This window comes from Tachypleus tridentatus, chromosome 1, assembly GCF_004210375.1.
Source record: "Tachypleus tridentatus isolate NWPU-2018 chromosome 1, ASM421037v1, whole genome shotgun sequence".
NCBI lineage: Eukaryota > Metazoa > Arthropoda > Merostomata > Xiphosura > Limulidae > Tachypleus > Tachypleus tridentatus.
Genome location: NC_134825.1, coordinates 135,455,873 through 135,482,139, shown reverse-complemented (window position 1 = coordinate 135,482,139; position 26,267 = coordinate 135,455,873). Strand labels below are relative to the sequence as shown.

Here is a 26,267-nt window from a genome sequence, read left to right as displayed (position 1 = left end):
ATAACAATTAGTCTTAATGAAATTACTTCAATGGCAACCTAAGTTAACCTCACACACAACATTTGCATCAAACTTTCTTTCTATAAAGTGTTGGTATAAGAGTTTGTAAAGTTTTCTGCTTTGCTAATGGCAATTACAGCTTCTTTAAAACATGTATGTTCAACAGCAATTACACCAACTCTATAAAGTCTTATGTTCTGACAATAGCACTTTAAACTGGGATATTTCTTTAAAAAACAAACTGCACGATCAAAAGAAATAAACATTCTAAAAACTGCATACTCAAACATCTTACTTTACAGATTCTTTAAAAGTTTTCCACTAGAACATAAGCCTAACTGACAGTATATAGCTTCAAAGCTTTATCCTGCCAGTTACAATTTCCAGTTAGTAGAATGCTCCTGAAGTAGCTGTAAAGTGAAACATTGATGGTTCAATGAAAGAAAAATCATGAATATGTTGCTGATAGATCATTTATTTCCATCATTAAAATGTCTTTTATACATCTGTATGCACAACATAAATTTAATAGAAAAAATAATTTACATATAATACATGTTCATAAATTTCAAATTGACAGAAGTTTGTGATTAACACTAATAACACAATTGTAAAATATAGAAAATAAGTTCTTTTAGTAGAAACAAAGTCACTTCAATCACAAGAATTAGTCATTAAGCAGCAATTAATTTTACTTGATAAAGATATCCTGGTCATTAGGAAACAACTAATATTAACATTTTCCTGACCTGAAAATGTATTTCTAATAGATAAAGGGTGTTGCAAAAAAGAATCTCCTTTTTTTCACCAAACAAGAAAAACTTCTGCAAGTTCAAAGATCCTTGCAAAAATCAATATATGTAATGTGCTGTGTATAAGATGTCACTGTCATGCAATTATCATGTCATTAACATTGTTTTTATTGCATTTTAAGTTATCATGGAGTTAAATAGTTTAGATTCATGTTGCTTCTGCTTCAATTAGGCTTTCACACACACCAGTGGTGGATGTTTTGAAAAATTTCAAAACTTTGAATCATCACACTGCAACAGCAAATTTGAAGAATCCCATATCAGTGAAACTCATGGCAGAACCTTGAAAAAATGTTCACTGTTGGTGGAACTCAAGGAAGGAAACTTTGATGATGAATTGAATCAGATTATTGGAAGAAAGTAACAACTTTCAGCACCTTCAGTGCAATTTGTTCACAATAAAACAAGCAAGTATTTTTAAAACATTCAAAAAGTCAAAAATAATTCACAGTCACTCATCACGTCAACATGCATCACATGGAGAACTTTGAAATGCAAGAAGATTAAAACATTAGTATGGGTGCAAGTTCCTTCTATTTCTGTAATAAATTTTGAACAGTGGCTTGATTTCTGCAATTTCTTGAGTGATTAGAGTGAAGACAGTTACCTGTGTTTAGCTCCCTTTTATGAGTTCATTTATTCACTTTGCAAACCAAATTCTCTAAATGATAGAGTTTGGGCACTCAATTGCTGTGAAGTTTGGGACCTTTTGTGTGCTCCACAATTACATCCAACATGCATAAGATGTTTTTGTACTTCACTTAAAAAGGAATGGTCTTTGATATCAAACAGCAAGGACAATCATAGAATGGGAGGTATTTCAGGAATCATGTGCTTGCAGAAATTATTTTTCCATTTTTGCATCAGAGAATAAATTGTCAAGGGAAGTTTAAACAGTTGATATTCTTGCATGATCTAGCCAGATGCATGAAAGCAAATGAAACTCATGATCTGCTTGATGAAAAGGGACTGTATTTCTTCCATAAAGATGGATTTAGCCAATGGCCTGGAAATTCTTCCAATATCAATCTAACTGAAAACACTGGTGCAACTCTTCAGCAAGAACATCAAAGAGATTCTGGACACCTGATGTTGAAAATATTGATATTGATTCCTGTGCTTACATAGGCTCTTCACAAGACTGTCTCTGACACTAAGATGTTTATTTCATTGTTGAAATCATTTAAATCTCACTTAGAAATGGTTAAAAATGCTGATGGTCAAAATATTGACTAGAGGCTTGTTCAGTTATTGATTTCTTAGTTTGTTTGTTTTGGGGAATAAAAAAGAACATTTTTTGAAACACCCCTTACACACCTTTAAACACACTTTAGCTACCTTCCTTGAATTCACTCATTTGCCAAAGATATTTGCATACAACTAACCTTGAGGCAACTGCCACTCAATTTCACATGATTTAACAGGAATTAAACTACTGCATTATTAAATAATTATGCAAGAAAACCCTCTACCAATAGGAGGGTGGCATCTCCATGCACAACAGCTTCCTCTGTGCATTAGCATCCATGAAAACTTTATTCTTTGATAAGAAAAGGAAAACAAAAGAGTACCAGAAGTGAGGATGATGGGTGGGATGTATATGTGATGAGGTAAGCAATAGAAATGCATTCTCAGGTTAGGAAAATTTTAACTTTTGAGATGATAATTCACCACTGCAGCTAAAATCATGTGTTGAATGTATTGAGGGGTTGATACCTTGGTGAGCTTGTTTCAGAAAGTACCTGAAAGAGGCTCATAGAGTGTGACACCCAATGGTAGGGGCTTCATAGAGTCACATATCTTATCTCATCCAAGATATATTCATCACCCATAAAAAAAGAGAATCAAATGAGCCCAATGTGACAGTAAGGGTCAGAACATGTCCATCCAAGTACTTGCACGCAAGTACTGTACTTTATGTACGCACCTCAACTCCACCATCAGATTATTGAACAGACCCTAGCTATAAGTGGAAAGAGCATTAGTCATGCCTTTGTGATTTGCATATTATGTACTTACCTTAATGCTACCGAACAAACTCTGGCTGCAGGAAAGAGGCATAAGTGGCACATATGTATATGAAAGATGGTCTGCACCACACTGGCAGTGTCACCACCACCCCACTTTTCAACATACCAGTACTCAACTGTGCCTCACATAGTGTACAAGTCCAATTGGTGAAGAATCTCCAAAATTCACCACCCCATCACCTAATAACTGGTAGTGCAGGGCTTCCCATGCTCTACTAAATAAAAAAAAAAGAAACCTAAAAAAAGAGGACCCTAATCCCCATTTTCCCTCAGACAGGAGACAGTATAATGGGTGTCAGCAAAACCCTATTTTTTGAAAGCTAGAGAGCATTAGCTATGATAGTCCATGGAATAGGTAAAGTCTGCATCAGATAAACAAGTAAATGCCTATACATATGCCATGAGAATACCTCAAGTGATCTTAAAGAACATCCCATTTCACAGTGAGTACAGACAGATGATTTGAGAGAGTTTTCTCTTATCCTGACTCAATGAAGATTTTAGGTAAATACATCCTGAGAGGTACCACCTGGTAGGATCTTGAAAAAGAAATACTACACATTTTCCCAAAGAAGACTGAATAATGGTGATCTGTGAAAGCAAAAACCTATCAAAAGAAAAAACAGTCAAAAGGTGTAGAAGAGTAAACAAATGTGTGAAGAACATTCACATGCCTGCTTAGAAGAGCTTGTCCTAGGACCTGCAAAGAAGAAATGCAAGATGTAGATGAAATCACAACCAATCCCCACTGGGACAACCAATAGTTTTCTGAAAGTGGCTAGAAAAGTGCCCATGTAAATTCACATCTATCCTTTACAAATGCTACATTTATGATACTTTCTTGCTGTTTCGACAATCAAATCAAACCACTTTTCCAAGTACCTTCTTACCTTAATTCCCAACACCCTAATATCAAATTCATATCCAAATTCAAAGAAAATGATTCTTTACCATTCCTAGACATAAGAATTATCAAAGATGAATATTTTTCTACCTCTGCTTATTATAAAAGGAGTTTTACTGGCCTCTACATCAATTTCAGTAGTTTTATCCACTTCTTCAAATGTAATCTTATTATATCATTGTTAAACAGAATTTTTAATATTTGTTCTAATAATATGAATTTACACAAAGAACTTGCCTTTCTACATAAGCACATGTTAAATAACAGCTATCTGATTAATTTTCTAACAAAGATTACATCAAATTTCTTAAATTTCAACCACCAGCCAATGTATACACCATCCCCAAATTTTCCCTCATTATTTCCTTTCCCCTTCCTTTTATGGGCTTGCAGTCTCTACCAATAAAAAACAACTCTCTTCTCCAATTAAAACATACCCTCATATTCAGCTTACAATAATACACAGCCTATGCCTGTATCAGTACAAAAAATCAAGTACCTAGACTCCTATGTTCATGTTTTAAGATTGTAAAATCATGTACATTGGCAAAACAAAACACCACTTAAAAACTATAGAGTCTAAAAATTTATGAGTATCAAACAGAATCAACCTTCCACAACTTAAACCCAGCCACTCATTCATTCACTAATACACATTCTGAAACCACACAGTCACAATATCTCATTTAATGATTTCTCAAACATAACAAGATCTTTGGATCTTGAACTCTATATTCAAAAAATACTGATAACTAAAAACTGTCTGACCCTTAATGATTCACAAAACTCTTCAGACCTAAAAATGTTCTAAATTTTCACACATAACTCATCCACTGTGTAAAATATATATAAAAACATTGTTTTATCCATACACTTACTACTCTCCTAATAACTAAAAAAAACTAATGATTATGTTATACAGGGTGTTCAGAAAGTCACCGTGCAGTTTTGTAATCATATTTCAAGCCAGCAACTGATAGCAGTGTTTAGAAACACAATAAGAAGGATCCAGACTTGTATTGATGCCAACGAGGGTCACTTTCAACATTGTTTATAATTGTCGTTCATATTTACCTCCTGTATTCTATATTGAAATATGTCTGTTAATAAATATATAAGTGCACAGTGACCGAACACCCTGTATTATAATTGTGGTAATAATCATGTTTGCAACACAATTTTTAGATTTTACCAATGATGGAATAAGTTACTCTGAAATGTTCAAACTTGTAAATAAAATATTGTATGTTTTGTCAACCATCTTCACCTTCATTATTAAACTTTGATTTCCCCATCATGAATCCACTGCTAGAAATGTAAGATAATGAAAAATGTGAAAAATCAAATATGAAAATATTTGTGAATATCTAGCACTCAAGAGTACCAACTGCAGGAGGTGACTGACTCGTCCAGTAAGGATAAGAGGTGAGAGATTCATCATAAGAGAGAAGTCTCATAGTAGAAAAGGATGAGTATGGAAGATCTCAAAAGGGGTCCACAAAAAAGAACACCAAATGGCCCAAAAGAACACAGGAGCCGAACTGTTCTAAACAGTAGAATAAGCAAGAGAAAATAAGAATGGAAATAGGAGAAAAGTATAGTCAACCTACTGAGTGAGTGAAGATTGGGACAAAAAAGATTAGTTCAGGGAGAGAAGTACAGAAATGTCATGAAAAAGTATGTAAGAAGCATTTATGATAAGCATTCAAACAAATATGTCCTAGGTGAGAAAAAAGGAGAAATAAATGAAAAGAAAAAGGGCATAAAAGGTAAGAAATAAACAGGTTGGAAGGAAAAGCACAAGATTGTACAATACTTCCATAATAACCCATGTAGCCATTGGAATTAGATGAAGAGAACAAAATAGAATAAAATAAGCAGAACAGAGAAGAAACACTTGTGGTACCAGTAAATGCAATGTAAAAAGACCTCCTAAAAACCAGTAAGGGCAGAGACTGACAAGCCCTTGATAAAATTACATGCAAAAAAAATGTTCCATAAGGAATGCATATGGGTGAAAAGAAAGGTATACTGGAAAGAGGAATTGCAAGATCCAAATGTCAAACAAACCAAGATTGAGCTGGTCAAAGAGACACTAACAACAGGGTCCATGAAAGAGAGTGAGGTATGAAGCCAAAACCTAAAGGAAGGAGTCAACTAATGGTATGGGCATATAAAAAGAAGTGAGACCAGATCAGGCTGAGAAAATTGACAACTAGATGTAAAAGATGAGTAAGAGGTACCCACAAGATAAGAAGCCTAGAATTTTGAAAGGTGACTTTTCCAACTTATTGAAAACTCATAGTAAAGACATGGGGTTTGGATACCACTCTGGAGATAGAATGTAGATTAGCCAAGAAAAGCAGTCATCAACCCAATATTAAGCCATCAGCAAATGTCAGTTAAGTAATCAAGCCTGATGTGAACGGACCTGAAAGTTTAAGTCTAATGTCCAAAAGCAAAAAATCCTGAAACTGATGCCTCATGGATGGTTGGTACAAGAAATTACTGTTGAAGAGATCGAGTGGAACATGACCAAGTGATACACAAAATTTGGCAGAAACAGGAAAACACCCAACTAACAGAGAAGGGCAAGCACTTTGATGTGGAGTTTATTGTCCAACATCCAAACATTAGAAGTCCTGCCCTCAACAGAAATGTGTCTTAATCACAGAGTGAAATACCAAAGAAGGGATAGTTCTGGTTTTAAAGGTAATAATGGAACACAGGAAGTAGTATGTGCATGATTCAGTCACCATGATAGTTCCATGAGAAAAGACTCAAAATGAGAACAATGGATCTGATAAAAAGAAAATTATGGGTCAGTAAGATCCACAGGGAGAGACACATGAATCTGTGCCTCAAAAGAATAAATGTAAAACCTAATGACCTGATATACCAATAGCACACAGTCAAAGAGGAGAAAGCTGAACTTGTTCAAGATAAAAAAAGATAAAATACATTCAAAAGTAGCACACAAATAATAGGCATGAGAAAAGACTTAGATCCTGGGATAAGCAGCCACAGGAAATGAAGGGGGTTAGGTGGAAATATCTGAGAATAAGCAAACATAAGAAGTTAGTCAGAAATTAGAACATCAGCCCCCATGACATGAATAAGGCACATGAAGGCTCTTGTGATGCCAATTAATACAAAAGAAGATGGGGAAAAAGACTGGCAGAACTTAGAAAACAAATGTAGGAAAGGTCAATAGTATCATCTAGAAAGGTGACTGACACATTGACCACGTACAACTGCAGACTGGGTGAAAAAGGTCACAGGTAGGATAAGAGGGAGATGGCAAGGAAATGAGAAGAGATTTAAAGGAGCAAGGAAATAGACAAAAGAAGAGAAATTAAAATTAACTGCTGACAGAGTGAGATCAACAGCTGAAGAGGTGGGTACCAATACAAACATGACTGGGTTAAGTTGCAACAAAAATAGTGACAAACTAGATATCTGTTAGAAAGAAGGTGAGAAAATGAGAAAGACCTAGAATCCAGAATAGGAAATTTAAAAGTAGACATATCAAGATAAAAAATAGTAGTAAAAAAGTAAGGTTGAGACAGAGTAAAAAACTGGGAAGATGACAAGAACAGAAAATATATAATAGTATAGGGTACCAGGGAAAAAGAAACCCAAAAGAAGACATCCAACTAAAGGAAGGGAACCAGGTGAAAACTCTGTACACAAAAAAAGAGGAAAGTGTACATTTACAGTGTAAATGGATCAAGGTAAACAGAGAAAGGAAAGAACAACTACAGAAACCTTCCTGAAGCACAAAATGCCTCAGACAAAGTATGGAACTAGGAGAAGAAACAGAGGGGGGTTACAAATCAAGAGAGAAAAATGTTAAAACAAGGAACCAGAAAAAGAAGGTAAGAAGCCTGATCTAAAAGCTGGTCAAACAGATATAAATCATAGGGAATCAAAAAAGAAAATGGAGTCTACAAATCAGGACAGATACAGTAACAACCACAACAGGGATGAAGCAATTTGGTGCAAGAAACGAGCTATTACAGGAAAAAATATATATAATAAACCATAAAAGCAAGCAAGGAGAAAAGATAAGGCAACTTCAAGAAACACAGATCAGGGAGTAAGATAATGAGAAATAATAAAATTTGTCTGTTTGAAGTTAAGCAAAATGTTATACAATGAGCCATCTCTCTGCCTACTATGGGTATTGAAACCTGGTTTCTAGCAACATTAATCTGCAGACAAACTGCTGTGCCACTTGGGAACAAATAATAAAGAACACATGTAAAAGCTAGGGAAAAGGCAATGTCTGAATATGAAATCTAAAACTAGAATGAAAGATTATGGTAATTGCATAAATGTAAGGTACTATCCAAAGCTAATCAGATGATCCTTCCTGACTGAGAAGGGACACAAATCTAATTGTTGGATGCACATTAAGCATGTGATAATCAACATGTTGAACAATGGCTGCAACAACCCTGAGAGTTAATGAGCCTCCAAAAAACCAGAGTAAAAATAAAGCTTAAGCAAGAATAACATCACTTAATTAGGACCAAGTAGAAATCACCATCATTTGAGAATTCATAAAAACTAAAGCTTTTGAAACAAAAACCAAAGAAGTTTCATTAACAATGTAACTCTCAATAAACTGAATTAATATGAGAAATTTAAACATATCTGATCAATGCAAATGCCAAGGAAAAGAATGAAGATTCCACAAATTCAAGAGCATAACGGAAGGTATTGTGCAGAGAGCTGGGTCACCCTACAGTTCATGTAATAGTGTAATTCACATTAAATCACAAGAAATTAGGTGAGAGTTGCTTCAAGGCTAGTGGCACACAAATCTCTTTGGCAGAGGTGTGAGCACAAGAAAACGAATATAACAGTTAAATTGTGCGTGGAGGTGTCGTCTTCTCAGAACTTAGCAAATAGACATTCTGGCTATTAGAAAAGAGTGAGCTTCAGCATACAACATTCTTCTTGTCATTAGAAAACAATTTTAGCACAAAAAGATACAATGGCCATTAGGAAGTAATTAACTTTAGCATATAAATACATTATGATTATTAGAAAGCAGTTAACTTTAACAAACAAAAGGTTCTCAGTTCATCAAGCTTGCTATCTTGTAATTAATCTGATTTTTATCTTGCAAAATTTGTATATAAGAAAAATAGAACTTTTCCAAATGCAAACCTAGCATGTTCTAAACAACAAAATTTTTTAAAATAAAATTTAACATTTTTTATGTCATGTATACCTTTATGTTGAAGTATATTCATGGAAAATTTAAACTTACTATGAAGGTATACAACAGAATGGAAGGAAAAGTTTGTCATCAATACCCAATAAACAACAGCACTGCCCAGAAGTGTGAGAAGTGAGAAAAACAAACTAAACCATTCACCCCAACGCCCCAAAAAGTGTCGAGCTATATCAGAAAATTCAAGCAGTTCACCTGTGGCATTGCCTAAAACAAAAGGGAAAAAAAAAAAAAAAAATGGTTGATTATACTTTAAATGTTCTTCTGATATACAACTCCATAAGAAAGAATCTAATTACACTTCAGTTTTTAATTAATTTTAATTGAAAAGTTAATTAAATGCTAATATGTTTTAAATTTATGATACTTGCCAAAAAACTGATACACAATTTTCTTAACACAAATATGTTTTAATATACAAATAATAATACAATTTATAATAACAGTTATTACAAATAATGATTTATATACAAAATGTTTTAATATACAAATAATAATACAATTTATAATAACAATTATTACAAATAATGATTTATATACAAAAGTTTTACAAACACACAAATAATATTCAGTCTTCTATCTGGTCTGGATCTAAATATTTCATTGACAGTCCAGGTCCATGATGGACAAATTAATTAAGAGTTGATATACTGTACACTTCTCTTGAAGGCTAGCTAGCATGAAGCACATGCAAGTTATTCACCGATGACAATATCTAATGTTCTCATAGAAATACTAACGTCCAAAGTTAATTCACTGAAGTCAAACAGTTTGTAATGTTTAAAATCTATAAACATTCCTGGTCAAATATCTATAGTTTTCCAATTAATAAGCATTTGTCACAATTAAAGATTCTGAGGCTTATAATATACTGACTGTAATGACCCAACTATATATAAAACTGTCTCCTGGTGCATCAATTTATAAACATTTAGGGTAAAGTTGTCAAAAGTTTGATTGCCAACAATATTTGAAGTTATGCTCATGCTTTTGTAAAATATATAATGTTGATTCTTACACTAAAGAATCTTCTACAAATTTAGAGAACAGGTTGAACTTGCACAATATACATTTAACTCTAAGTTACATACACTTCCAAACATATATTAAACTGAAACAAACACACATGTTAAACTAATATTAGATCTGTTACAAAAATCTATTGAGGACCTAAGGCTTCACCTTTCAAAATGGCACCACAATTACCTTTATTAAATTAGGTATCATGACTTTTACTGACACAAGTCTTTTCTGAAGTTAATTTATTTTCAGTAAATAATAAATTCTTTGAACGTTATGGTTTAAATACAAAAACCAGGTAACCAATTGGAAAATCAATATGCTAAAACTGTTAGAAAAACAAGTTAACTACACATGTCTTTTCTTAATTTATTACCACACATTCATTTTCTTTTTTCCATTGTAACTCAGAATGAGATGTGTTGAAAAAAATACCATTTCAGATCTATCCTTTTTTTATCCAACACTTCACTGCTCAATAATCTTTCTCAAACAATGTTACACAGATTTGTGCTATCTAATCACCTTTAAAAAGTTGGCTATAGCTAGTTTCAAAGCAGAGCTCCATTAGTAAATGTTCACACAACATGCTGTGACATCTTAAAATGGTGGCAATACAGAGGTGTAGCACTAAAACCACTAACAGAGAATGAAAAACAAAGAAACAAGCCATGAATTATCATATTACCTTTGTTTTGGGTTGGGAAGACAGATGATAAAATAATCTATAAATCTGTTGCTTATACGTAAGACTCCTCTGAATTGAATTAAAATGAAAGTTAGAACTTTGTTCTCTGCAAAATGTACTCACAACAAGTGTCATGAAATTATAAAATATTTTTGAGTAAAAAACTGTTAAAATAGTTTTTTTTTTACTTAAATAAGTAAATTTTATATGCAGATGTGCATTCAACATTTGAAAGGTGGTAAGTTATCATGTTAGGGTTGGTTAAGGGAATTTTATGTTTAATATATAAAAATTGTTTTTCATTACACTCTAGTTTTCTACACAAAAGGACAAAAAGTATTTCTGTAGGGTTTTTTTTAACTACATACAGCATTAAAATTAGCATCAGAGTAAAATTTGACTCGGTATTTCTACTGTAAATTTAGTCAACTTATATGTGTAATGTGCAACATTCATGTAGAAACTGTTTGTACTGTAAAAAAACATTAAAGTAATGTTTTACCATATAACTGATTTTAAAATACTCACCAACCAATGCTGGCATTCTGATTATTCTTAAAGCAGTATATAAACAGATACCACACATTGTCAGCATTATCACAAGGGCCAATACAAATCCAGCCTAATGATAAAAAAAAGAGAGATATTTAGCAATAATTGGTGCCACAAATCAACTTCAAAAAAAAAACACTACTAAATCTATTACATTTGTTTAAATATTTTAATAAATTGCATCCTGTCTTAAGGTAAAACAGTTACTCTATGTACCAGTTGATTTCTTTCAGAAAATATATACTTCACCAGCAAAATTTAACCAAATTTATTCTTCATTATCTTATTAAGAAACCATTTATGTTTTCTTAATTTTAGATCAAATACAGAGGTCTAAATGCACTATATTAAATTCTGAAAATGCAAATCATAAAGTTATTTGACATCCATAACCAATATGAAGTAATGGTGGAATAGATCTATCAGAATAACATTTTGCAACTTTTTGGTGTTTCATAGATTTCTGGCAAGGGTGAGCAACTGTCAAATTCCTACACTCAGATCACAAAGATGTGTTGAGACTGGGGCTTTAGAATTCTAAAGATGGAGATCTGTTTTAATTAATGGCACTGGAACACCAAGAAATATGAATCAACTCTTAACCATAACCATACAGAAAAAGACCTACAATAAGTCACATACAAACCACAGCAAGAAAAGTGTAGCATCCTTTAGCCCTTTCAGAGTGAAAATGACTTTAAAGGATGTCAGGAGGTTTTAATGAGTTACATTTAAAATTTCATTAAACTACTTTTTTATCATAGTATACAAATAAATTTGACATAAAAACTTAGCTAATAACATTGCACAACAATTTTACTGAAACGTTTTGCTTCCTCAAAAGTTTTTGCTGATTGTAACAGGTACCTGGTGGGTATGCACAAATATAGTTTTGGTTTTGCTTCATCACGTAGGAACTCTGAGAAATAGACAGTTAACTGTTTACTAGCAATAACTTAATTAATTGCATTTATGTTTCTAATATGCTATTAAGTTCAACATAATTGAAAGTGTTTTGCTCCTGATTTTTGTTTGTATTCAATGGCTGGTGCATCACATTGTAGTGTCCAACAATTGACAGATTCCAGTTGCCCTGATATCATTTTTTCATTGCAGCAAAACTGAAGATTTTGACGAAACGGTACGTGATGAGCAAATTTGGATGTGATTTTCGTGATCAGCAGCCAAAAATCTACACCCAACAGTGTTCAAGAAGTAAAACCTTTGTTGTGCAGTGTAATCCTAATTTTAACATTATATCACTTTAAGTTCTTAATGTTATAAGCGAAATATTTAAAAAATTCTTAATTTATCTTAGCGTGAGAATTGTAACATTCAATCTCTAAGTATCACATCTTCTCTAATTTATTTCCACCCCTCCAAGAAGTACAAATTTTAATGCAAATTACTCATTATAACGTTGTTATCATTCAGGTAAAGCATAATTTTTATAGACTTCAATTTTATTTGATTACAGATCCTACCTGCCACATCTTCTCTTTCAATAATTCTTTCTGACATTGAATATTATATTACTTATAACCAACAGAAACCCAAGGTTACAAACTAAAGAATAATATATTCCATTAGATGGTTTTCTGAACAAAGAATTGTCTATTTTGCTTCTTGTTATTTCCATGAGAAATGCAGGCATGCTAAGCTGAACTTTTAACAGCTCCTGTCACACAATTAGAAAGCCAGAAAATTTATGATAATTATGGGACCTTTTCTGCTTTTTGCATGTTATTATTCTATGTTCTCTGATGCTTTACTTAATTAAATGAAAAATAATTTAGTGTAGTAAAATCATTAGTATGAAAATGTAGGTTAAATATTAGACATTCAACAGCAATAAATAAAGATCAAAGTGAGTATATCACTTCTTGGCTACATATGCAATATGCATTGTCATCAGCTAGATGATGAATGAATATAGCTTCATGGATTTTAACATTAAGAAGCTTGTGTGGTACAAAAAACCACAACTTTCCCAGAGTTTATTGTAATCCCAACTTCAACAATACAGTGAAGGAGGATTTATTGGCTTGCTTATAGTACAGTGGCTGCAATGAGAATTGTCTAAAAGTAATAAAAGTACAAAAAAATGTTTATGATATAGCTCTGTATGAAGTCCAGGCCAATCCAATAAACTTGGTAGACATTTGGATGTTAGTTATCCTCCTATAACAGTTGGAATTAAGCAACATAGGTACACAAGTATGCAAGCATTCATGAACATGTTTATATAATATTATTATTTACCCATAAATACAGTTATTTTTTTAAAGAACATAAAACAAAAAATACATAGGAACACAATTTCTAATACTTACTGTATTGTATAATTGATTTGTCCTGGCAAACTTTATTTAAGTCTTCCCGTAATATTCATTTACATTCCCAAATATACAAACTTTAGTACATACCTATTAACAAAATATTTACTTAATATCATTGTCAGATATTAAGGTTATAATCAGCAATTTCCAGTTAAAAATATTCCTTATACCTCTTTATAATATATAAAATGTACTGTGTTGTTAGGCTAAGGTGTCTGTGGCTTGTTGGCAAAAAATTCAACAATAAATGAAGAGCATGAACACCACTTGTTTTTAAAAAAATTATGTATATATATTTTCTAAACTAGTTCAACATATGTACAACAAATTTTCTACACTGTAGTTGTCATAGAGATATCATAAACACTAAAGTCCACTCAGACCTACTCAATTTCAACTGACAAGCTGAATTATCTGTGCCTATTTCTATTGTACTAACATTCTCTGTATAATTCACTTACACTTTGTTGTGAGTTACCGCAGTTTATATACACTTCTCCAGTAATAATTTGGTTTTCTTTCTTCAAAATACCTTCTTTTCTTTTGTCAAAGTGCAATCAGGCTGATTCACTTATGTTTTGACAAAATCAGTTATTATTCTTATCTCCTTTTCTAATGTTAGTCTTACTCTAATATATTAAACATTATGTCTGTGTTAATCATTAGGCATTTTTCTTCTACTAAAGTTAACTTTACACTAAACTTTTCCTTGGCCGTTACCCTCTTTCTCTATTGTCTTTGTCTGTTTGCTATTTCCCGCTCATCTCATACTATTTATATGTTTATTACTAAATCACCCACTCACTATATTCTTGACATCAATAAGTTAAAATACAACTTCCAATAATCAACTGTTTTTAATGCTCTTATAATGAAAAACTAAACAATCATAATCATTAACAAAATGAACTAATTAATTACATATACACTAAACAGTCTTTTGTATCCTGACAATGACACTTGTGCTGAAAATAAAAGTTATGTAATATGTCCCACATATGTGCCCATGACGGTAAGAGAGAGAAATTTCACAAGATGGAGCACTATAATGACTCAACTCCAGAAAGATGCACAGCAGTCATAATGGAGTTAACTGAGGATCAATAGCTTCAAAATCAGTTTGTTACAACAGCTTCTATCTTAATTGAAATGTAACATGTACTTTCTTTTGGAGTTGGTATGGCAGGCAAAGATTTTTATTCTTCATTCACTTTGTTATTTTAATTAAATTGTACTCACTTGTTGGACTGCCCATGGCATACTTAATAAAGAAGTTCCCATCATAGTGTTCCATACTGAGAATCTAAAACAATCCAATTATAAACAAACATCTTAATAATGTAACACATAAAAGAACATAGAAAACACATTTAAAACATTATAAAACAATAACAAAACTTTTAGTTTACGTTTTCTTGTTTAAAAATCACTAACGTTTTTACAATTTATATAATTATGGAAACATCAAATGAGTTATTACAAAAATTATTGCATATATGTCAAAAGGAAAAACATTCACTAATTTCTTATCACAGTTTGTGATCAATTACAACAAGGAATTACATTTAAATTGAAATTTAAGTAGTGACCACAAGTTCAGTGAAACATGAAAACAATGTTTTTGTTAATAATCAATCTTTAACTACAAATTCTATTCTAATATTGCCAAAACATGTAGAATAACTGCAAGCCATAATTAAAAATTGATTTTTTTCATTAAAACAAATACTGTTTTATGTATTTCATTCATATTTTAGATAACACTCTGTCTTAACTCTAAGTGATTATAATACTTTTTTTACCTTTCAAATTCCGAATACTGTTTTAGTTTTTACACATATAACTGCACATACAAGTAATCAATGGATAACTACCACAGTTCAAATGTTCATACTATTTACAACATTACAGATTAGGTTTCCATCCCAGTACTTACATGGTTATAATACTACTTTGTTTACCAACAAGTTTTCGAAATAGAAAAGGAGAGAAGAAATATGATGGTACGACATGGTCAGGAATTTTCTGTGAAATTCAAAACCACTATTAATATCTTGCTTGCTAAAATAAAGTGAATGTGCAAAAACAACAATTCACATTTTAATCAGTTTTAACACTGCTGGCTAAAATGTTTGAAAAATTACAATAACACATGGCTATTCTGACTTAGTGCTCTAAAAAACAATCTTTCTAGTCCTGTGTTGCAATCTGAATACATAAAATTATATATATATATATATACCACAAAATACAGAAGTTGTAGTTATAGGCAAAAAATAGCAGTAATACCAAGTGAAAACCACTGATCTTGTTATTCAAAATATCCACTGTTACTATATACAGTGCACTTAATAAAACACATATGAGCAGTGAGTAAGGGATGGTCATTACACAGATATTATGTTATATAATATGACCATGGTTTTGCCATTAAAGGCATTATCAGGTACATACTAAAATGTTCTGTAACAGGTTTATATTTGTTTGAATAATGAACCAGAAATAACCTTGACATTCACCTGGAGACAAAGATAAGTAGGGTAAGACATAAGGAGGAGCTTAAATTGGTTTGATCACTTAAACCTTTTCTGGATTTGTTTTTAAACTTTTATTTCTAAAGGTTCCAGGGTATCTAGTTATCCTTTTTCACAGATATGTAAAATTTTTCAGTTTCTTTCCAGTTCAAATTGGTGTTTATTTTCAATAAGGTGGAATGCAAAGATGGAATACATTTTCCTTAACTTCAGCTTTTGAAATGTCAATCATTTCTCACTTCTTTAGAATGTCCTGTTTGACCACTGTATACACTATCTCAGTCTTGACATTAATTGGTAAGCACCACTGTTCCTGTATCATCATGACCCATGTTAACATGCTTTAATATTCAAAACAAACAAATATGCAGCAGTTAATGAAAATGATAAAATTATTCAACTAAACTGCAATTACAACAATTTTTAATGTTTTAACCAATCTGTAACACTAAAAGCAATGTTTATGAAATGAAAATGGGTATTTTATACAAAAATTGTTCAGCCTAAAACCTGAATTTGTAGGGGCTATAGGTATAAATTGACAAAATTTCAAAACCAGAATCTAAGCACAAACGGTTAAAGACTTTATTAGTATAATGTTTATTCTAACAGACCAAAAAGTTCTCACATCAACAATAATTCTATGTCAAGTGAATAAGGATGTTCATGTATGATCACATGAATATCGTAGCTAAGAGAATAGCATACCATCATTTAAAAAAATTCCATCTATCTATCCTACACCGAGTACAAGACGCTCTAAAATATCCATCATTAAACTAACAGGTCAAAGATCTATTCACATGAGCAAACAGAAAGTAATAAAATTAGAAATATTCATTAAAAAGAAAAAAAAAGTTAAAAAATAATATAATTCAAATCATGGAACAATAGTACTGTTACTTCTGAAACTCTTCTACACCTCAGCAGAGCACATACTACCTCCATCCAGCATAGATCATATTTAGTGTTCAAAAAATACACAAATGTGGTTGCATGTCCATTGTTATTAGTGAACACAAACCATTTTTGGTAGAATAATGAGGAATAATACTGTAAATATGTCCTCCAAGTTTCATCAAAATCCAATAACCTTTGACAGAATCATAGAGCAAATGTAGTGTGAAAAATAACAGCCCATGCTAACAGATAGGAATTTTATTTTTGTGACCTTGATCCTCTAAAAACTAATCATTTCTATGTTGGGCCATAGTTCAAATGTACACAAACTTTCATTCAAATCCATTCAGCAGTTTTTGGGAATCTTACTGACAAACACACAAGAGGGAGAACATAACTTTCATGACCACTGGTGGTGGAAGAAATTAAGAAAAAATGATATAATGAAACCATGTGTCACATCATTGCTTGAGTCTATGAATTTGAAAACACATAAATAGAAGCAAGTGCAATTATTACAGGTAAAAACAATATGTATTTTGAGCTTTTACATGAAGAAGTGTTTCCTCAATCATCCTGACTAATTCCTATCATATTTCTAAAACAGGGGTTCCCAACCAGTGGGTCGCGACCCCCCCAAGGGGTCGCAAAGCCTTGGCAGGGGAGTCGCGTAGCCTTGTTAAAAGTAGCTTGAGATAACATTAATTTTATTTCATCAATTACATTTTCATGTCACAAGTGCCAAAAGGTTGGGAACCCCTGTTCTAAAAAAAACACAAAGAAGTCCATACATTTAAATAGAACAGAAAATAAAACGAAAAAACATACCTGTTTTATATTTGTAGTTACATTAAAATATAATGACATGCTCCACAGAATTTTTAAAAACTTAACACTTTGCTTTTCTTCAAGTTCAACAAGCGTGTCAAAACCTGCAGCTTCAAACTTAAATAACATGAAATGTTATGACTATAAATAAAGTTATAAATGTAACTGTTGAGAATTATATAAAAAAAATTAAAAGGCCAATTTATTAAGATACTGAGAGCTAAAATAGCCAAACACACTGTAATAAGTCTTATACTCAGAGGAAAATAACCTACTACTCTGATGTGAATATACAAGTAGCTATAAACCAGGTAGCAGATAACCAAGGGCAAATGTTTTCACTCTTAACATGCAATGCAAGACTATGAAGTAGCCTTCATACATAATGGCTGGCAAAGAATAAAACAGCAGAAAAAATAATACAAAAAGGGTAGTGTATACCCACTTTTCTAGTTAATAACAGGGATGTTTGGTGAGGACAAAATAACTTCTGGTTTGAAATCAGTTCTAAAAAAGTTAATACTTCAAATCTTTTTAGTTAACATATAATAGGTCTACAATGAAAAAGTGATCAAATAAAAACCCAACACCAATATTTCAGTGCATAATACTCACTAATGTGTCAAGTGAAGGATCAGTTAGCTTACTATAGTAACGATGTCGAGAGACAGTTGCTGACACTTCAATGCTTTGGTCTTCACAAATATTGCCAAGGTTGCTCATAGATGGGTAGTGAAATGGTCTTCTGATTTTAAAAGTAAATCATGATTTAAATATTTTTTGAATCATATGTACTGTAAAAGGTTATGCTATTATATGTTTAGTATTAACCTACGATTACACTACCAGGAAAGTGAGAAAAAATTCTTACCATCTTAAATTCACATTTGCTCATTCTACAAGTATAGGAACAAAAAAAGAGACAGTATGGAAAAATCAACAGGTTCTTTTTCTTGTCCTTAAGTTTCATATTGTGTATGTTATTCTCATTAATGACTGTGTCCTTGTAGTTTTGATCAACCAATATGTTTAGTTTTTGCTTCATTGACTTAGTTTGATTTATTTATTCATCAAAATTTATCTTCTTAACCCCTCTATTAATCTGCAAATTTACAGCATGACAATCAAATGTGGGTGTCCCTGAATACCACGTGTATGCTATCTAAACAAAGAGCTGAAAAATACCTATTTTAAATTTATGAAACTCAAGATCATTTCTCAAAACAATTTGCAGGCTAGAAGTATGTGTGTGTGTGACAAAAATAAGCAGTAAACAATGAAAGAACTTCTATATATCCCTTAATCTTTTAACGTCTCACTTGCTCATTTTTAATAGTTAATATATTAAATACAATTCTAAATGACTGTCACTTAGCTAACATTTATTATTTATTGACTATTTTCATAGACATGCTTATAAGCATGTAATACATCACTAAATTGTTTAGTATAAGAAGTATAAAAACTGATTACATTACTGATTTATTTTTTATTCACAAAATATAAAATTGAAACTTGGGTTATTTAACTGCTTAAGCAGTGCTCAAAGTAATAATTTAGAAGTGGGGGTATACTTGGGCACAAAAAAAATGGTGATAGCATTTTTCACTCTTTATAATTCTTAATAATAATGCATAAGAAGTAGAGGGGTATGTTTACTCCTGTTCTACTCTCCATTTTAAGCACTGTGCCTAAAACAATGCACTCTCCATTGTAGGCTGCACTTTTCACATCACAGTTTAGATTTAGCAAACAAAAGAAATGCAATTATGCCTCTTATAAGATGGTGAGTATATAACATATATAAAGTCTAAGCATTGTTTTCAACTCACTGTTTAGCAAACTAAAGAAATGAAAAGAGAAAACAGCTGATCTACCACACAATATTGAATAATAAATTTGGTGCAATGGCACATCGTTATTTACATACCCTTATACTTTATGTTAATAAATGGTGATTTAAGAGAGATTTAAACAGTCCATGAATATTATAAATTTAGAAAAGTGTACAAATTATATCAATTTCTGTTATATGAAATACTTCATATTTGGACTACTACTGTATTTATCATGTCCCAGTTTCAGTAACAAGCCCAGGATTACATAATATGAATTATTTTCAATGGATATGGTGAACAGTGTGGTAGAAATACTAGTATAAACTCCTCTAATTGTTCAAAATCCACAAGAGTCTAGACAAGAATTACAGTATTAAAATATATGATCCACCTATATTAATGACTTATGACAATTATAACTAATTTGTGCAACAGATGACTGATTAGTAAATAAATCTTTTTTGTTTCTAAATATTAATACAATTTTGTTGGATGATATATTTATTACAAAAGTAGCTTAATTATCATAATTTTGCTTATAAGCATGCACAGTAAGAATTTACCCCCCCCCCAAAAAAAAAAAAAAACATCATAGAATAACAATAATAATTTATTAATTGTATTAAGCACAGCAGAGTTAAGTGCACAGGTTACACTGTTAACTTATTTTTTGTTATTGAACTTATGCTTAACACTAGTTAAGGTTTTATAACCTATGACCTGTATGCAAGTGAACTTCCATGTTTTTGGTGTCTTATTACAACTAGTTTGTATTATTCCAGTTTGAAAAAAGACAAAGTACTAAATTTACATGCATTATTCTTCATTATGACTTAAATATACACCAAACTGCAACTAGAATGAATACAACATAAAATAAGCAAAAATAAATGTATTTAGCAAACTACAACTAGAATTATTAATAACTAATGTTTTTTTGCTCTTGAATTTGTTGTATAATTGATAATCATTTACTTTACCCTAATTCTGGTGTTGTTAACCCATAAGTGAACCATCCACCCAGTTGAGAAGCATCAGTCTAGAGAGTGAGTAAAAAAGAAATGGAAACAATGGAAGATTATTAGCAAGCAGCCTCAACCCAAGATACCAAGTGGTCAGCAGGACCTCCAAAGACTAGGCAGGTAACAAAAGAAGCAAGAAAGCCACAAAGAAATAATGAAAGGAGGCAATAAAAGGAAAGCATCCTGACCAAAAAGATCCCAAAAACAGAAAACAAGTCAAAACAGAGACAGTAGTGGAAGAAATAGAAATCAAGGTGATGGACGAGTAAAAGCAAGGCCATGTGAAGAGCATCAAGTAAGGAGATTAAGAGTAGACACAAAGAGAAGTTTCATAACGGTAAGCTGAAGACAAACAGATTGCTGGAAAAAAAAAGAGAAAGAGGAACAATGCATGCTGATAGAAGAGGCTCAAAAGACTGAAGACTGGCATTCAAAAAATATACAAAGATCACAACCACAAACCATAGAAAAGGAGTCATAAGGATGATATGGGAAGGCATTGATCAATCAGCAGTTGAGATAAAAAGGCATCAGCTGGGAAGGAAGAAAGACAAAAGTCAGTAAATGGAGGCTCTTGAAGTAAAGCAACTTCAATGTTATCATGATTAACTGGCAAGAGATAGAATATCATGTCTGACTTGTAAACCTAGTAAATATAGAAGGAAGGGGTATGTGTTCCTCATCAGAGAAAGAAAAACTGGAAGTGAAGACTGGAGATTGATACTATTGGTCAAAAATTTCCACAGGTGAAAAATGCTCCACAAAAGATAATAAAACAGAACAATGAAAATCCAAACTAAAGTGGAAATAGACAGAATGGAGACAATCACCTGATGTACTATACTGGTAACATCGTGAACAGATAATGTGCCTCCAATAAATGTTGATACATGTGTAGAAGATTCCTGAAGAGGAACATCTGGACTTCAGAAAATAGAAGAAATGTGAACTTGAGAATCCATGACAAACAGGCAATACAAAAATAAATTTATACATGCATATATATATATACACACACACACTGTCAAGGATAGAATGTACCTATAGTTATGTGCTAGTGCTCACAGGGATTACTGCACATGAAAGTTCTTTTCCCCTCCTATTGTGGGATAGCTACAACATTATGATTATTACATGATAAACTGGAATAATACAAGTGTAGACGTGGGAGTCTGTTCAAGGTTTGTTGCATGTGTATCAAATTCCATGACAGTTAAGCTAAGGTAATAGTAAGTAAGTAGTATTTCTGTAACCAAATGCTGCTAAATTAATCTGAAACACTGAAGTTACACATACCTATTCATAGGCTGTGACTGAGATGTCCAACATGTTTTTTCAACTGAACCAGACCCTAAAACATCACTTTCTGAACCTTTTTCCACTGAGTCATGATTATGGCTATGTTTCAATAACAAAGGGTTGATTTCCTCTTCCTCTCTACCCATACTCTGAGTCTGAAAGAAATTTTTTTTTATCTTGGTTTTAAATTATACAAAATTACACTAAACATTCTTTACCTATTGAAAACTCACACAATGGCCTTACGTTTAATAGAGCTTATGGAAAAATGTTTTAACAATTAGCTAAGCAGTGACTTCAACTGGAAGAAAATCTTTATTCCCAGCAATATTGCATGAAATAATAAAACGATTCTCAATGAAATAAAAGATTTGGGACAATGGTTCACTATCTCTGAACAGCATACTAACTTTCCATTGTTTGGCAATGTGAAAAATATATAGCAAATGGATAAAATGTTTTTTGTAGGTGTGAAATAATTTTTTTTTAGATATACACAAATGTGTATACACTACCTAATATTTAGCACCAACATGTCACCAAACCTCTCCAATTATACATGCAATCACAGCACAAGCTGTTGAGCTGCCAAAATATTTTATAGTATGCTTTGCAGTAAAATGATTATAAACTTCTTACAATAACAATAAATTTTGTAATAATTAGGAAAAAATAATTTGATGAGGCTATCTAGGATATTCAAATCAGAGCAAAAATTAAAAACATTTCAACCCTGCCACATTCTAACCCACCTAATATGAAAGCCTGTTGTTTTTTGAAGTTATAACTACAAGAAAATTGATGTTAACATTTTTCTACCACTGAAAATGTATTTGATCAGAATAACCATATCAGTGTTAGAGACAAAAAGGACTTTGATGTTCTGGTTAATTGATCTGTTCAGCCATTAAAGCAAAAAGTTATTTCTAATGGTGGAACAAATAGTATACAAGGTTATATCTAGAGAAGTACTAAATAAGATTCTAACAAAGTTATATTTTCATTGTATAGGTCACTGATTAGGCCATATTTAAAGTAATGTGTCCAGTTTGGGTCTTCTCACCTTAGAAAAAAAATTTAATAGATCAAAGAATTTCCAATGTGGACTGCTGGAATGATATTTCCAATGGAAAGGTTGTCATGTGAGGACAGTTTAAGATATCTGAAATTGTTTTATCTGGAAGAAAACAAGATATAGAAGGGTCTTAAGATGTATAAGATTGTTAAGAGAATTAACAGTGTCAATGACATTTTTTCAAAACTAAGTGATGAGAATGGGAAGATTAGGAATAAAAAATAAGAGCCAAATTCAGCTAAGGCAGTTTTATATTTCTTTCAAGGTCATTAGCCTTTCAAATTGATTACCTTCAGATGTAGTGGATGTAATTAATTTAAGATAATTTAAGGAAAGGCTTGATATATATCTGAATGATAAGAGATGGCTCTAAGTGTTTGTTTTTTTAACATGTTAATTTAATTTAGTGAATAGGACAGCCAAGATGGACCAAGAAATCCTTTCTTATCCTTAATTTTTTAGTGTTACTGACAGTTTAAAGTACATACCCTCTTGATAGTTGAACATTGGTAGTCAAGAGAAACCACATAGCTAGTGCATGATCCCCTCAAACTAATATTTAGTATTTAAGACTAATTCTTCAGCATGTCACAAATCTCAGTGGACCACAGTTAGGATGTGGTGTTAGGATAAGTAATATGGGGTATGGTGTGGCACAACATTAAATTGCACACAGACCAATTGCTCCTACAAAGATAAAAATTATTTAGCACTTTGATGAGTTTACATCAGTGTGTAAAGTCACGACAGTGTTAGTATGTACAACTAAGAATACATCATTATCAGGAGTGTAATTATCATTGTCTGTAGTTGCCGATGTAGTCTTGCATTGCATGTTTCATCTACATTAGTGACACAAATAACTTGTGAAATGTCAGAGTGTAGTTAATAGCCACTGAAGGACTACTTTTTTAATGATATTGTTGTCAACCATATTTTTAATGTATTAATTTGTGTGCCTGTTATAGGACACATGATGTGAGGTATCAAAAAACTTAATGGAGTATGTAAAAACAAAGGTACAATATAAACACTAAATAATGAGTGAGTAGTTGATGAGTGTTTAATAACAGTTCAATGTGCCATAAATAACCAGTACAAGTAGTGAGACATATCTATTCTGCTGTTCAGTCACTTGAGTAAGATAGGCATAGGTACCATTAGTCATAAAATTCCTTCCAAAACAATGTACTTGACCTTAGGCCTACAAGTTGTATAAAATGTTACTGAAGAAACAAATTTATCATTGCATGGACCTGACATTATTTTTATCAAATAATCCAAAACAAACCAACTCAATGACAAAACATGTTGCACTAATATTACTGTATGAATACTGCTGTTTTTTATGCAGTACTAAAAAACTGTGATATGACCAATTATGAAATGTACTTTGTATGTGTAAATAGTTAAATGTTATTATTCCCAAAAGTATGAAATTGTAAGTTAGATCCTTTGTAATATGTGATTACCTAGGGTTAAATTAGTAATTTTTAGTTGAACTTACAATGTAAACTAAATTAAGAAGAAAGACTTGTGTTAATCTTCCACTATAAAAACAGCATACTTATGTATGCAAGATTTTGACATACTGTTCATAAAGCCCTGGTTTAAAAAAATATGAATCCACAATGTTAAAGTTCAGCATAGTACAAGGAGTACATGTCAAAAACACATCTTTCATACCTTTATTTAAATAAACAAATATTTAATGAAAGTGGTATTACTTAAAGTTTATTCAATTAATTTTTAAAGTATGAATACATAACCCTAATAAACTGAAAAGTTCTCTCCAAATAAGTTGTAATTATACTTACGACACACATTACCTGTGAGAAATTACAATAATTAACAGTATTCATTAGTATAATTAACAACTCTAATTATATTTCAAGCTTGCATATATGAACAATAATCTTTTACTTAAGTTTCTTAAGATCAATGTTTAAACATACCCGATGGAAAGACAACTGCATATCAAAGGCCCAAAATGTCACATACTAACTTATGTTTAATTAAGTGAGTACTAAAGTCTTCTGGCTCAATACTTTGACGTAGGAAGGCGATAAATGTTAATTTCAATATATTCCTTTCCTTTATGTATAAATTTTCATTTCATATGTTATGTGGTACTTATACACTAGTTTAACGCTAAAGGCTTTAAGTTAAAAGATTTACATTAACAATTTGACTTTTACCTACCAATAAGTAAAAGTCAAACTGATAATGTAAGACCTCAGACTCTTTAAACTAATCATGTGCATATTACCATTCAACCTAACAACCAATAACTAAAGCATAAAATAATTTGAGTTTAATTTCAAAATCCACAACTTCTATATAGAAGAAGAAAATTCTTGCTTATAGTTATTTAACATCCAAACTGAACTCACATTAACATATAGTTTTCAGACGCTTTTCACCAGTTCGCACACAATTGAAACTCTACTCGTAGTACAATCAATGTCAATCGAATTTCTGACACTTGGTTTATAAGTTACACAACTATTTTGCTACTGCGGGTCAATGATCAACTAGACTCCATTTTCAAATTAAACCATACCATTAATTTGTAGTTCCTATTGTGGTGCTAAAATCAAATACTTGTGGGCTAAAACTTCTAATTTCTGTTATTTAGTCAATTACCGTCAAGGCATATTGTAATTTTTTAACAAAATCTGAATTCTCAGGACGGCTGGTATGGGTATTATCACTTTTACCAATAAAGCAGAAAACACTGTCTTGAGATATATTTTAACTTCAAGGTGGGTTTCTCGTCATCACGAAAATCTGAGTTTTGTCTGCTTATTTGTTTTTTGAATTCCGCGCAAAACTACTCGAGGGCTATCTGCGCTAGTTGTCCCTAATCTAGCGGTGTAAGACTAGAGGGAAGGAAGCTAGTCGTTACCACCCACTGCCAACTCTTGGGCTACTCTTTTACCAACGAATAATGGAATTGGCCGTAACTTATAACACCCCCACGGCTGAAAAAGCGAGCATATTTGGTGCGACCGGGATTTGAACCCGCGACTCTCAGAATAGGAGTCGAACGCCTTAACACGCTTGGCCATGCCGGGCCAGAGATACATCGGAATCTCTATTATACTTTCATGTATTGTAATAATTCTCTGAAGCTAGAAATCTGGTTGAGTAATATTGTCAATAATGTACATAATGCTAT

At 31.9% G+C, this 26,267-nt stretch overlaps 1 protein-coding gene across 13 annotated transcripts in view; it reads right to left on the bottom strand.

Annotated features, from left to right (window-relative positions):
* LOC143224941 (sodium-coupled neutral amino acid transporter 9 homolog) overlaps nucleotides 1-25,956 on the bottom strand; it is a 69,470-nt gene extending 43,514 nt beyond the window's left edge. For 2 of the 13 annotated variants that reach the window (XM_076453544.1, XM_076453482.1), the window contains exons 1-8: nucleotides 25,042-25,178; nucleotides 22,009-22,166; nucleotides 18,468-18,597; nucleotides 15,527-15,615; nucleotides 14,830-14,893; nucleotides 11,228-11,321; nucleotides 10,537-10,650; nucleotides 9,028-9,198 (exon numbers count right to left, since the gene is read on the bottom strand). In XM_076453544.1, the coding sequence (XP_076309659.1) occupies nucleotides 9,028-9,198; nucleotides 10,537-10,650; nucleotides 11,228-11,321; nucleotides 14,830-14,893; nucleotides 15,527-15,615; nucleotides 18,468-18,597; nucleotides 22,009-22,166; nucleotides 25,042-25,062 (841 nt within the window). In that variant the 5' untranslated portion in view covers nucleotides 25,063-25,178. Of the gene's footprint in view, nucleotides 1-9,027; nucleotides 9,199-10,536; nucleotides 10,651-11,227; nucleotides 11,322-14,829; nucleotides 14,894-15,526; nucleotides 15,616-18,467; nucleotides 18,598-22,008; nucleotides 22,167-25,041; nucleotides 25,373-25,479 lie in introns of those variants that run through there. The other 11 variants (XM_076453509.1, XM_076453535.1, XM_076453501.1 and 8 more) reach the window with 9 other exon arrangements.
* Nucleotides 25,957-26,267: the final 311 nt, after the last annotated feature.